Genomic DNA, 12,342 nt, shown 5'->3' on the forward strand with positions numbered 1-12,342 from the left:
TGCAATAAAAGTCTGAGACAGGCAAAAGATGCGAACAGCATGACCAGGATCACAGAATGTGTGATGTAGGTCTGTTTCATTTGATTCTAGCTCTTCCACACCCAGGGCCCTTCCATCAGTTTGTTCATTCACGTGTGTGCAGGTGAAATGGTTCCCAGGACCTATAGTTAATCACCCTACTGTAATATACATCTATACATGAGGCTCAGTAAATACACTTAAAAAGTAGATTAAACCCTGCATTTGTTAAAGGAAGAAAAAACAAAACACACCAGGCTTTCAGGAGATCTAGACTCTAGACCAACACATGAGTAGAATAGAGACCTGAGTTCCCTAGAGCCTGCTCTCACAGGGCTGTGTCTAGTATAGGACTGCTACCCACTGGCATATGTGGTGTGAAGTGGAGGGTGCCCACCTCCTCGGTGTCTGCTCATCAATCAGAAGGCCAGCAACTAAATCACAGGCCTGGGATTCTTAATAGGAGGACCAACCTACTCACAGAAACTGCCCCCCCACCCCCCACCCCATCCTTTCAAGTTTGGCTCCTTTACATTCATTACCCATCAATTCTGCCAGCTGACTGTGACTTTGGTGGTTTTATAAAACCTCCCACATTAACAGCACCCATCGGTAGAACATAAGCACCCTTCTATGCTAAGCTTTTATTCACTGAAATGTAACAGGCCTCATGTTCCCCAGTAAAAACTAAAAAAAAATATTCGCTTCCTGAGTTTGTTCCTGGCACGACCCTAACTTGGTCTCATGGCTTAGTTTTCATCTTCCCCAAGAACACGGACCTGCATAGCTTCCCCACGTGCTGGGAGAGGATGCCAGCCAGTAACGGAGGGGAGACTTACGCTGGGTCTGTTTGGGTTGGTTGGTTCTGCCAGGGGGGCGTCCTCTCCGCTTCTTGGCAGGTGGTGGGGCTGGGGTCACAGGCTGAGGCTCTGGCTCAGGCTCAATTTCCATAGCAGGCTCCTCTTCATCGTCATTGTCATCCAGGTCGGGCTCAGCATTTTCTTCTTATTAAATCAGGGAGAAGAGGTGGTGGAAGAAAAAATAACACAAATAATCATATACTCGGTGAAGTTATGTATTTATTTTCATTGTTAAAATGCCCTTTTTAAAAATGCTTTTGCTGCCCAGTCGGTGGCTCAGTGGTTGAGCATCAACCTAAGAATCAGGAGGTCATGGTTCGATTCCCAATCAGGGCATATGCTTGGGTGGCAGGCTTGATTCCCGGGAGGGGGCATGCAGGAGGCAGCTGATCAATGACTCTCTCTCATTGATGTTTCTATCTCTCTCTCCCTCTCCCTTCTTCTCTGAAATCAATAAAAATATATTTTTTAAAAATGCTTTTGCTGAAATTTTTGCTATCAGTCAAAGCAGAGTAATCTGGTATTGTGGCAGAATTAATAAGCAAATGAACTTGACTACTATTAATCATATTTTACATGGACTAGGTATTTTTCCTTTAGCTTTAGACATCAGAATATTGAGTTTAAAATTCTCAGAGGCAACTTCATCTTATGTTAGTCATACAAAACCACAAATAGTGTTTAAGTTGACAATAAAACTAATATTCCCTCTATCTATTCTACGAGGATAAAGGAGGACATTAAGCCTGAAATGGACCCCTAAAGATGTGGTCCTGCTCATCTGAGTGGGTGAAGGGTGTGTGTGTGAGTGTGTGTGTGTGTGTGTGTGTGTGTGTGACAGAAGCTCCTGATGCATTGTGAGGTCTTGTTTTCCAGGATAAGTAGGAAGAGTTCTTTTAGGAGTACTATTGCCGGGCTTTTTAAAGGCCAAGTTTTTAGCCCTATCTGGTTTTGCTCAGTTTCTAGTGTCGGCCTGCGGACTGAATGGTCCCAGGTTCGATTCTGGCCGAGGGCATAAGCCCGGATTGTGGGCTCCACCCGCCCCCCACAAGTGGGGGGTGTACGGGAAACAGCCAATCAATGATTCTCTCTCATTGATGTTTTTCTCTCTCTATCCCTCTCCCTTCCTCTCTGAAATAAAAAAAAAATAAAAAAAAATTAATAAAGGCCAAGTTTTTAGAGTTAAAAGCCAAGAAGCACAGGTTGCAATCACTTCCTTCTTCCCAGCTTACTATCAGTATCAGGGTCATCCTTAATCCTCAATCCCTGACTTTGTCTCTAATGCCATCTATCTATATAAAAAGCCAGCGACCGGACCGCCATAACGACCAGTTGCTATGATGCCCTCTGCACCCAGTGAACCCACCTGATGGGGGGTGGGGCTGGCCAGCTAACCTCCCCCGGCCTCTTCCCGAAGCTGGCCCTGATTGGCCTCTCCCACCCCAATCAAGGGCAGGGTGCTGGCCACCCCCCACTGTGCCCCCTCCCCTGGCCAACCCTGCCCCTGATCAGCCCACTGCCCCTCCCCCATCCGGCTCCACCCATGATTGCCCCCCTACCCCAATAGGGGGCAGGCCAGCTGGCCAACTTCCTGCAGCCCCTCCCCCAAACTGGCCCCGCCCCCAATGGCCCCCCACTCCAATTGGCCCACTGCCCCTCCCCCAGCCAGCTCTGCCCCTCCCCACCAATCAGGGGTGGGGCTGGCTGATGAACCTCCCATGACCTCTCCCCTGGCTGCTGACCCCCGATTGCCTCCCCCACCCCATTCGGGGCCTGTCGCCCCACCATCCTTTCCCACAGCTGGCCCACCCCCAATCAGCCACCCACCCAATTGGGGCTGGGGCCCACTCAGCCAATTGCCCTTGGCCCCTCCTCCCAGCCTGTCTGGCCCTGATTGGGTCGGGGCGGGCCAGCTGGCCAACCTCCCACCCTGATTGGGGCTGGGCCGGCTGGACCCCACCTGTGCTATTGTAGAAAAAATATTGATGAGGAGCCTGATAACATATGCCTTTGAGCACTGGATTTCTTTTCTTTTTTTTTTTAAATATATTTTATTGACTTTTTACAGAGAGGAGGGGAGAGGGATAGAGAGAAACAGCAATGAGAGAGAAACATCGATCAGCTGCCTCCTGCACACCCCCCACTGGGGATGTGCCCACAACCAAGGTACATGCCCTTGACTGGAATCGAACCTGGGACCCCTCAGTCCGCAGGCTGACACTCTATCCACTGAGCCAAACCAGTTAGGGCGAGCCCTGGATTTCTTACTAGGTATGAGACCTAAGACACTGACCATGCTGGACCTCAGTTTCCTTGTGTAATTTTTAAAGCTCTCAACTACTTACTAGTGATCTGAGTATCAAAAGGGTTGAGATAACACATGTAATCATGCTCTGTAGCTTATACTCTACTATACAAACACAGCTATATTGACACTGTACACCACGATTTAAAATGCCTCCATTACTCCACGCATTATTAATAATAGATGTTATCCCCATTTTATAGAAAAAGTGAGAAGCTAAGTGATTTGTAAGGCACAGCTAAGCCACAGCAGGTGAAAATCCAACCTCTAACCCCAATTTGGGGCTGTTCTGCTGCTCACCCCTGCAGGCAGCCAAAGACGTCTTATTACCCCTCCCTCACTGCCTGCCTTCCTCCAAGAAGCACAGGTTGCAATCACTTTCTCTTCCTCTGAAACCAAATGTTTAAATTTAGAAATCTGTGAGTAAATGCATGATCTTCTGGACAAAATGGCTTATTTATCAAGTGACTGACATCCTAAGTGAAATATGGGGAACGTAGTCTTTTTAAAAAATATATATTTTATTGATTTTTTACAGAGAGGAAGGGAGAGGGGATAGAGAGTTAGAAACATCGATGAGAGAGAAACATCGATCAGCTGCCTCCTGCACACCCCCTACTGGGGATGTGCCCACAATCAAGGTACATGCCCTTGACCGGAATCGAACCTGGGACCTTTCACTCCGCAGGCTGACGCTCTATCCACTGAGACAAACCGGTTAGGGCAGAAACGTAGTCTTATGTGGCAGTGTGTCAAGAACTTCCCTGTTGAACTTATTCAGACCCCTTATTGCCTAAGTTAGCCCAAAGCCTAGAAAACGAAATAAATAAATTCAGTCAGAAATGGGGTGGGGGAGCACACAAAAAGGGTTTAAGGGTCAAAAGCTCACTGGCTTGGAGAAATTTGGGCAAAAAAACCTTGAAAATAGCAGTAGACTCTGCTGTACAATCTCTGCAGATGACCAGGCAGAGCTCCTGGGAGGGGATACATAACCGCTTGGCCTTTGTAAGCCATGGGATGGAAAACCCAGACTAGGGGGCGGGGAGAGACTAGTATTAGGTATGAGGCCCAGCACCAAACTGTGCTCTACAACCCAGAATTCTTCAGCTAAAACATGCTTCTGGGGAAGTACAATTAGGGACTGGCCCACAGAAACAAGCAGGGCAATACACGGGAAAGAAGGGATGTCTGTGGCAGCATGAAGCTCCGCAACTTAGAGCAACTCCTGGGACCTTCAAGGTCAGGGTTATCTGTGGTTCTCTGGCGATATTTGGGGCCTTCTGACCCCAAATATTCTTTGGCACCTCCTAATAGTCCACACATTTTCCTAAAGATAGATTCTTAGTAGAGAGTCGTGTGTTCTTTTATAAAAAGCAAGCACACTGACATTTTAAAGGAAGTAATTCACTTAAAACTTTGAAACTAAACAAGATACTGCTTAAAATACACTTTGCACTAAAAAAAGCAGCAAAGTGGGGTGGGGGCAATGGAGCAATAAGGACACATATATAATACCTTAATCAATAAAGAAAAAAAAATTAAAAATATAAATAAAAGTAGCACCAGTAAAAAAAAAAAGCAGCAAAAATAAATTGCTCCCAGCCCTAGCTGGTTTGGCTCAGTGAATAGAGCGTCAGCTTGCGTCCTGGGTTTGATTCTGGTCAAAGGCACATGCGCGCGCCCCCTCCTCCCCGGGGTTATGGACTCAATCCCCAGTAGGGTAGTGCAGGAGGCAGCCGATCGGTGATTCTCTCTCATCATTGATGTTTCTATCCCTTTCTCCCTCTCCCTTCCTCTCTGAAATCAATTTTAAAAAATTTAAAAAATAATAAAATAAATTGCTTCTAGAAGAAGCTAAAGTTCTGAATAGAAAAGTGAAGGTTTTTCTAAAATAAAGAAAAACTAAAGGGACCTTCTTACAGATCTACATATAAAAAACTTAGTGCTTTCATGAGCAAGTTTTACAATAAAACCAATAAAATAACTGAAGGTCTTTAATATATTTAATTTTCAAAAATTTTGTTCCCTTCCCACTACTTCTACTAACAAGTAACATAGAAAACAAAATGAGGAATCCTAAAAAAAAAAAAAAAAAAAAGAGGAATCCTTAGAAATAGCAATTAGGCACCATTTGTAATCTCTCCAGTCGATAGTGCTTCTGGGAAAGTGCATTCCCCAAAACAAAACCTCTCAACATTCTTTCCCATAAAAAGCTTAACTCTGTAGTCACAGATGTGCCTTCTCAACTGGGTGCCAGTAGACCAAGTGTCCACATTGTAGAACCTAACACTTTGGAACAAATTTGTATCCTCAAATGTGATTCCTACATTACCAACATCCTTGTTCTCCCTCGCTCTTCATGAGTCTAACACCTCAAAGCATACCTTCTGCCTGGATTTCATGACTAGAAAGGCAAAAACACTCCAAAGAGCATCAATGGTAGGAAAATAGGCCAAGTTTTAAAACATACATGAAGAGATTAAGGAAGGAAGAGAAAGGCTGACCTTTAACAAATTTGACCAATACATCTCAAGGCTAGGCTGACAGAGGCAGTCAAACCAGAAGTTGGTCAAGATGCTTTAAGCAACCTACTTCATGTCCATTAGATTCATTGCTCAAATCTAGACCAGCTTCCTAAATGTGAAAGTTACGAACATAGAAAAGAAACTCTGCTGGCCTTAAAATATCAGTAATCCGAGTAAACTGAGTAAATATATTAATTTTGCTTTGCTTTAAATGAACATAACTTATAAGGTATTATTAAGCAATTTCTAGAATGCCATTAGAAAAAAAAAAAAAGAAAGAAAGAAAAAAAATGCCCCAGAAACAAACTAACTGCTGCTGTAAATATATACACACACTAGGAAGATTTGAGGTTTAAAGGAAGCACTAGCCTACTTCTACCTCCCAGCATATCCGTACATAAAATGGGAACCAAAATCTGCCATGTTCAACTAAACCAAGAAACAAGCCACTTACCACTGTCAGAGGAGTCTTCTTTTTTAGAGCGCATCTTTCTTTTTCTTCCACGTTTACTCTTCTTCGTTTCTCCTCCATTTTCCCCTTCTACACCATCTGGACCAGCACAATTATCAGCATGTCTTGCCATGGTATTCTAACAAAAGGAACAAACCCTCTTTCACATTACTGAAAAAGTAAAGATGAGCACTGGAAGTTCTCTTTATTTTAGTTTAATAAAATAAAAACAATGGAGTATCTATATTAAGTCTGAATGTCTGCTAAAATATGTCCTAAAATATGCTCTCCTCATTCAAGAAATTAATCTCCATTTGGAGGGGGACAAGAGGGAGAAAGAAGGGAGGGAGAGAAAGAGGAGTCTTTCAGAAGATGACGCTGGGTCCCCTGAGTGGAGGGCTCAGCAGCATGAGGCAAAAGGGGCCGGGGAGGATCAGACCAGCTCCCTGTCCTGTGCAGATCTGACTAACATGGTCCCAAATGAAGACCCAGGACAGAACTATTGGGGAACTTCCTACCAGCAGAAGGGTTCACACATGGATACAACACCTCTATGTCTATTACCTCAGTGGGAAGAACTGTCATGCTTTGCAGTGGAAGACCAACAACACAATATTAAGAACCATTATAATTTGACTTGAAGTGGTGAACACACAATATAATATACAGATGCTGTATCATACAATTGTATAACTGAAACCTATATAATTTTATTAACCATGTAACCCCAATAAATTTAAAAGAAAAGAAAAAAGAATAGAGGATGTAAAGCTCTGACTCTTACCCGTCGTGTGAATGTTTTCCCACACTTAGAACAGACAAAGGCCGCAGGGACAAAGTTGGGGTCATGGTAGCGTTTGAAGTGCATGTCGAGGAGTTGTTTCTGGCGGAAGGTCTTGTCGCAGTGGCTGCAGGCATAAGGCTTCTCCCCGGTGTGGGTGCGCTTGTGCATGATCATGTGCCTCTCCTGAAAGAGCATGTTGGGGCAGAGGCTTCAGAGTCTGTCTGTCAGAGGGCTGCTACCCCAGCTACCACCTGTGTGCATAGGGCTGACAGGTTTTTCTCTCCCAAGGATCTAGGCTTGTTGGAAAAATAAACTAATATTTACTGGGATGAACTACTTCCATAAATCCCAGGCAGATATGCCCACTCCTGCCAGGCTGATTCTTTAGATCATTCCCAAGCATCAGGCTCCAGGACCAAATTCTTCCCTTCTTTCAAGTCCTAAACTTAATCTCCACAGTTCCAAGAAAGAAGTCAGTAGTCTGCCTGAGGTGGGGGTGGAGTGGGTAAGCTGTGACTGAATAAAACATCAGCTGGAGACAGAGATACAATCAATAGAACCTTTGAAGATATTCCTCACAAATCATAGTTTGAACATATTATCCTTAAAAATAGCCACCATACAAGGTTTGTAAGAACCCTTTGATGAAACCTGACACCCACAAGCCATCAACTGCTTTGTAACTATGAGTCTCTACCTGTCTGCAAGCGTAATCACACTGGTCACACTTAAAGCGCTTCTCATTCTTGTGTGACTTCTGATGCTGAATGAGGGCATAGCGCTCATGAAACACAGCATCGCAGTATCGGCATTTCTTGCCTTGCTCAATATAGGAATGCTGCTTTCGCAAGTGGACACCTGAAAGCAAAATATAGAGCCCAGTTTAACTTGTGAAAACATAAACAAGCATTTCAACAAGTTAATATTACATTTATTTCTGCTTCTTAAAAGGATTATGCTATTATACAGAAAACTAATTAAAAGGAGGAATAACTACAAATGTGAGACGACCAGTTAAGATGCTGAAACAGGATAGGTGAGAGAAGATGGTGGCTTGGATAAGGATGACAGCAATGGATATGGGAAGAAGGGGAAGAACTGATGAGAAATCTAGGAAGCTGAATCAGCAGGATTTAGTAATAGAGTGCAGAAGAGGAAGGTGGGTGTTAGGGACAATTGCCTGGTTTCTAGCTCAGAAAACTAAGTAGACCAGTTAAGAAACTTAAAAAAAATTTTTTTTTAAAAAAATTGATTTCAGAGAGGAAGCGAAAGGGAGAGAGATAGAAACATCAATGATAAGAATCATTGATTGGCTGCCCCCTACACACACCACACTGGGGATCGAGCCCGCAACCCAGGCATGTGCCCTTGATTGGAATCAAACCTGGGACCCTTTAAGTCCTCAGGCTGATGCTCTGTCCACTGAGCCAAACCAGCTAGGGCAAGGATTCAGTTTTGACATGTTGCATTTGGAATGCCAACAATATCAAAGTAGGGAGAGGGATGGCAAGGTACAGATGATTATATAAGCCCAACTCAAAGGAACATAAATTTAGGAGTTGTTAGAATTTGAGTGAGACCATGGGAGCTGATGAAATCACTAAGCAAAAAGAATGGAAAAAGAAGAGTATGAGTCATATTTTAAGAAATCTAAAAGTTAATGCCAGTAAGAGGAAAAGGGTTAAAATAAGAAAAACTTGAGAATGAATAGTCAGAAAAACAAGCCCAAGCCAACAGGATGCAGTGCCATGAAAGCCAAGGGAAAAAAGTGTTTTAAGGAGGAGGGCAAAAAAACAACATGAAAAACAAAACAACAAAACAAAAGAGGAGGGCACAGACCACTACAAACAATGGTGCTGAGAGAGCAAGGGTAACAGGTAAGAGCCATGTTCCCTATGCTCTACCACACAGGGTCATTAGTAATTTTAACAAGTCTCTTTACAGAGTGATGGGGCATACTCCAGATGAGAAGGAAATTAGGAGCAGTGGAACAGAGAATGTGAGGGACATAATTCTTTATGAGGGTTGGCTAGGAAGGAGATGAAAGTTAAACCTGGAAGGGGAAATAGTTTTTTAAAGACAGGAGAGGAAGCCCTGGCTGGCGTGACCCAGTTGGTTGGAGTGTCCTGTACACCAAAAAGTAGTGGGCTCGGTTCCCACTCAGGGTGTGTACAGGAGGCAAGTGATTGATGTTTTTCACACTGATGTTTCTCTCTCTCTCTCTCTCAATAATAAATAAAAATAGACAGAAGAGGCACAAGCATGCTTTGAGTTGAGGGGATACATCAAGGAGTGAGAACGTGAACGCAAGTTATTGAGGCAATATTGATGGTGTTAAAGGCTGCCATGACAGGAGAGTGGGATCAAGGCAAAGGCAAAGGCAAAGGGATAGACCTGAGACAATATGGGACAAGGGAGGATGAATGGATGAATATAGACACAGGTAGGTTTGATAACAGAAAATCTGGAATTTCAACCTGCTGCCTTAATTTTATTTTTAAGTAGAAAAGAGGTCACTCACTGACACCGGGGAGACAGAAAAGGGAAGATTAGAGGCTTAAAGAGAGTGATTTACCTAACTGTCACAGTGCCTCCCACACAGCAGGCACCTAAACATTTGTGGAATGAATCAATTGAACAAACTCACCAAGGAGAATGGGAGCACTCCTGACAAGGATAAATAGTTGGACTGTCCAGGAGCAATGAGCCCTGTCAGCTGCATTTGGGATCATGAATTTATGGTACTACCAATCTGATTCAATCAAAGCAATATATCAAACTTACCGAGGGCCAACTCTGGGGAATGGAAATGAGTAAGAGAAGGGTTGGCTATACACGTTCATTATATGAAGGCTATTATTTATTATTAATCCTCACTCAAGGATATTTTTTTCCATTGATTTTAGAAAGAGTGGAAAAGAGAGGGAAAGACACAGAAACATCGATGTGAGAGAAACCAACCAGGGCCCGGGCCAGGAAGGAGCCGGCAATCAAGGTACTCGCCCTTGACCAGAATCGAACCTAGGACCCTTTGGTCTGCAGGCCGGCACTCTATCCACTGAGCCAAACAGGCTAGGGCTTAAGGCCTTTTATATATACGTATATATTTTGAATAATTTTTAGGCCTCAACTTTCCCCTTCTGGTCCTCTGACAGAGGCCTACCTCTCTTTCATATATTCTTATTAAATACTTGTAATAACAGTCCTGTAAGATAGGTATTATTCCTATACATCAGTTGGGGGGGGAGGGGGGAGGAAGGCTCATAGTAATAAGTATTTGGAAGTGAATCTTGGTTCTAGTAGGTTTGTCTCCAAAGCCCAAGCTTTCCTGTGTCACAAAGTGAATAATTTTATTTACTGCATATAAGAGTGAAATCAGACCTGCTTTAAAGAGGAAACACATACTTCTTTGGGATTAATTTTGGGAGATAAACTTGAATATCCAGAGATATTATTGGTTTAGATTTTAGTTTCTATATGGTAAGAACAGTAAAACTTTATCAGAGAACAGTGCCTTTAAATCTATGTTTCTGATGCAACCTGGGTACTTATATATTGCCCCCAATGCAAGAAACAACCAAAAAGGACTCAAGTCCATCTTTGTTACTCATGAGGTATGTTGTGTAGCTTTTGATGAAGACACCTGTCTAGCCTATAAAGCTAGAATACATACCTTGATGATTTAATATGGTTGTGAAGATCAAAAGGGTAAAAAAGCAAAAACTACTACTATTTGACAGCTTGTAGGCAATTTGTAAAGTATCTAAATGTAAAAAATGTTTGGAAGAATTACTTTTAAGGACAGAGAACAGACTGGGGCAGTATTTTTTTTTTTTAAGTTTTTTTTTTAAATAAGAAAAACAAACTGAGAATTCCAGGTGACCATATCTCTAAGTATGACATACTAAAATTTCTACTGCTAAACTCTGCCTCTATATAAATTCTAGCTTAATTATGCACAGGATTGTAGTTATCAGTTACCAATAAACCAGTATAATTACCCAGAGAAAGCATAAATGTTTTGAAAAATCTGACTTGGACTGACCTTAGTTTGACTCATACTATGTCACTTGTCTATTTGGGGACTTAAACATTCTGGCTACTAATTAAAGGTATACTCTGTTTCTTCTTATTACAGCTCCATTAATTTATAGATGAGCTATATGCAGTAAGAGAAAAGAGATAGAAAAAAAAAATAGTAGCTAAACAATAGCTTTTTTTTTTTTTTTAACAATAGCTTTTATTAAGTGGCAGGCCATGCACATACACAAACTTATACAAGTCAGATAAAGAAGTTATTTATGGCCCTAGTTGGTCTGGCCCCGTGGATAGAGCATCAGCCTGTGGACTGAGGGGTCCCAGGTTCGATTCTGGTCAAGAGTACATGCCTGGGTTGTGGGCTCGATCCCCAGTAGGGGGTGTGCAGGAGGCAGCTAATCAATGATTCTCTCTCCTCATTGATGTTTCTCTCTCCCACCCCCTTCCTCTCTGAAAGCAATAAAAATATATTAGAAAAAAGAAGTTATTTATGATCTTCATACTTTCCCAAATCCTTCAAAATATTTTTTTTTCTCAGTTGCCACTAATTTACTTACCCAAATCACTTTTTCGGGCTATGACAGTGTCACAGTGGGGACAGTGAAATTTGGCCACATTTTCTGTGTGCTTCTGTAAAATGTGCATCTTCATGGTACCACTTTGGGTAAATCGCGCATGACAAATATAACATTCATAAGGTTTTTCCCCTAAAGAGGAAATACAGAATGAATAAATTAGATGAAATGACTAAATACTATCATTTAATTGGAGGCCAACTCAGGTGGCAGATATGTAAAGCCACAGAGAATCTTTAGGTGTTACTCAGGAAGGCTGAGGCTCAGGTCCACTAACTGGCTCATGCCTATCTTGAGAGATGGCAAACAAGCCCTAAACTGCTGCTGCCATAGAGTAGTACATATTAGAAAGAGAGTTAGGACTCAGTTCCCATCTCAAAGCCCCACCCTCCACCTACAGCAGGTTCTCCCGCACCCAGCACATTGACCTTCACCAGCAGGTGAGGGAGAAAGCCCCATTTCCCCAAGTCTGAATTCTCATGTTACCATCCGAAGCTGCCCTTCCATTCCTGACCTCCCAGTATGAATGGAGCTCTACTTCCTCTTCCACATGTGCCTGCCCCCTAGGCCTCCCCACCTGATGCCCTATGCTGGATGCCAAAGCCTTGGGAGCAGACAGGGCCACCTTCCTGAGAAGGGTCTTCCTGACGGGCAGAAGAGCCTGGGTGCCAAGGCGACAAGGAGCCTAGGTTGCCTCCACCCTGCTGAGGGAGTTCCCCTTGCCCCTATTCCCCTAGGCCCATGGTCGGCAAACTGCGGCTCACGGACATGTGGTTCTTTGGCCCC

At 43.2% G+C, this 12,342-nt stretch overlaps 1 protein-coding gene across 7 annotated transcripts in view; it reads right to left on the reverse strand.

Moving 5' to 3' along the window:
- CTCF (CCCTC-binding factor) overlaps nucleotides 1-12,342 on the reverse strand; it is a 46,294-nt gene that overhangs the window by 1,791 nt on the left and 32,161 nt on the right. For 4 of the 7 annotated variants that reach the window (XM_028143147.2, XM_028143143.2, XM_054710504.1 and 1 more), the window contains 5 exons: nucleotides 11,539-11,688; nucleotides 7,641-7,801; nucleotides 6,944-7,126; nucleotides 6,163-6,298; nucleotides 858-1,022 (listed from right to left, as the gene is read on the reverse strand). In XM_028143147.2, coding sequence (XP_027998948.1) covers nucleotides 858-1,022; nucleotides 6,163-6,298; nucleotides 6,944-7,126; nucleotides 7,641-7,801; nucleotides 11,539-11,688 — 795 coding nt within the window. The remainder of the gene's footprint in view (nucleotides 1-857; nucleotides 1,023-6,162; nucleotides 6,299-6,943; nucleotides 7,127-7,640; nucleotides 7,802-11,538; nucleotides 11,689-12,342) is intronic. The other 3 variants (XM_028143148.2, XM_008139910.3, XM_054710506.1) reach the window with 2 other exon arrangements.

Source organism: Eptesicus fuscus, chromosome 21 (assembly GCF_027574615.1).
Source record: "Eptesicus fuscus isolate TK198812 chromosome 21, DD_ASM_mEF_20220401, whole genome shotgun sequence".
Taxonomy (NCBI): Eukaryota; Metazoa; Chordata; class Mammalia; order Chiroptera; family Vespertilionidae; genus Eptesicus; species Eptesicus fuscus.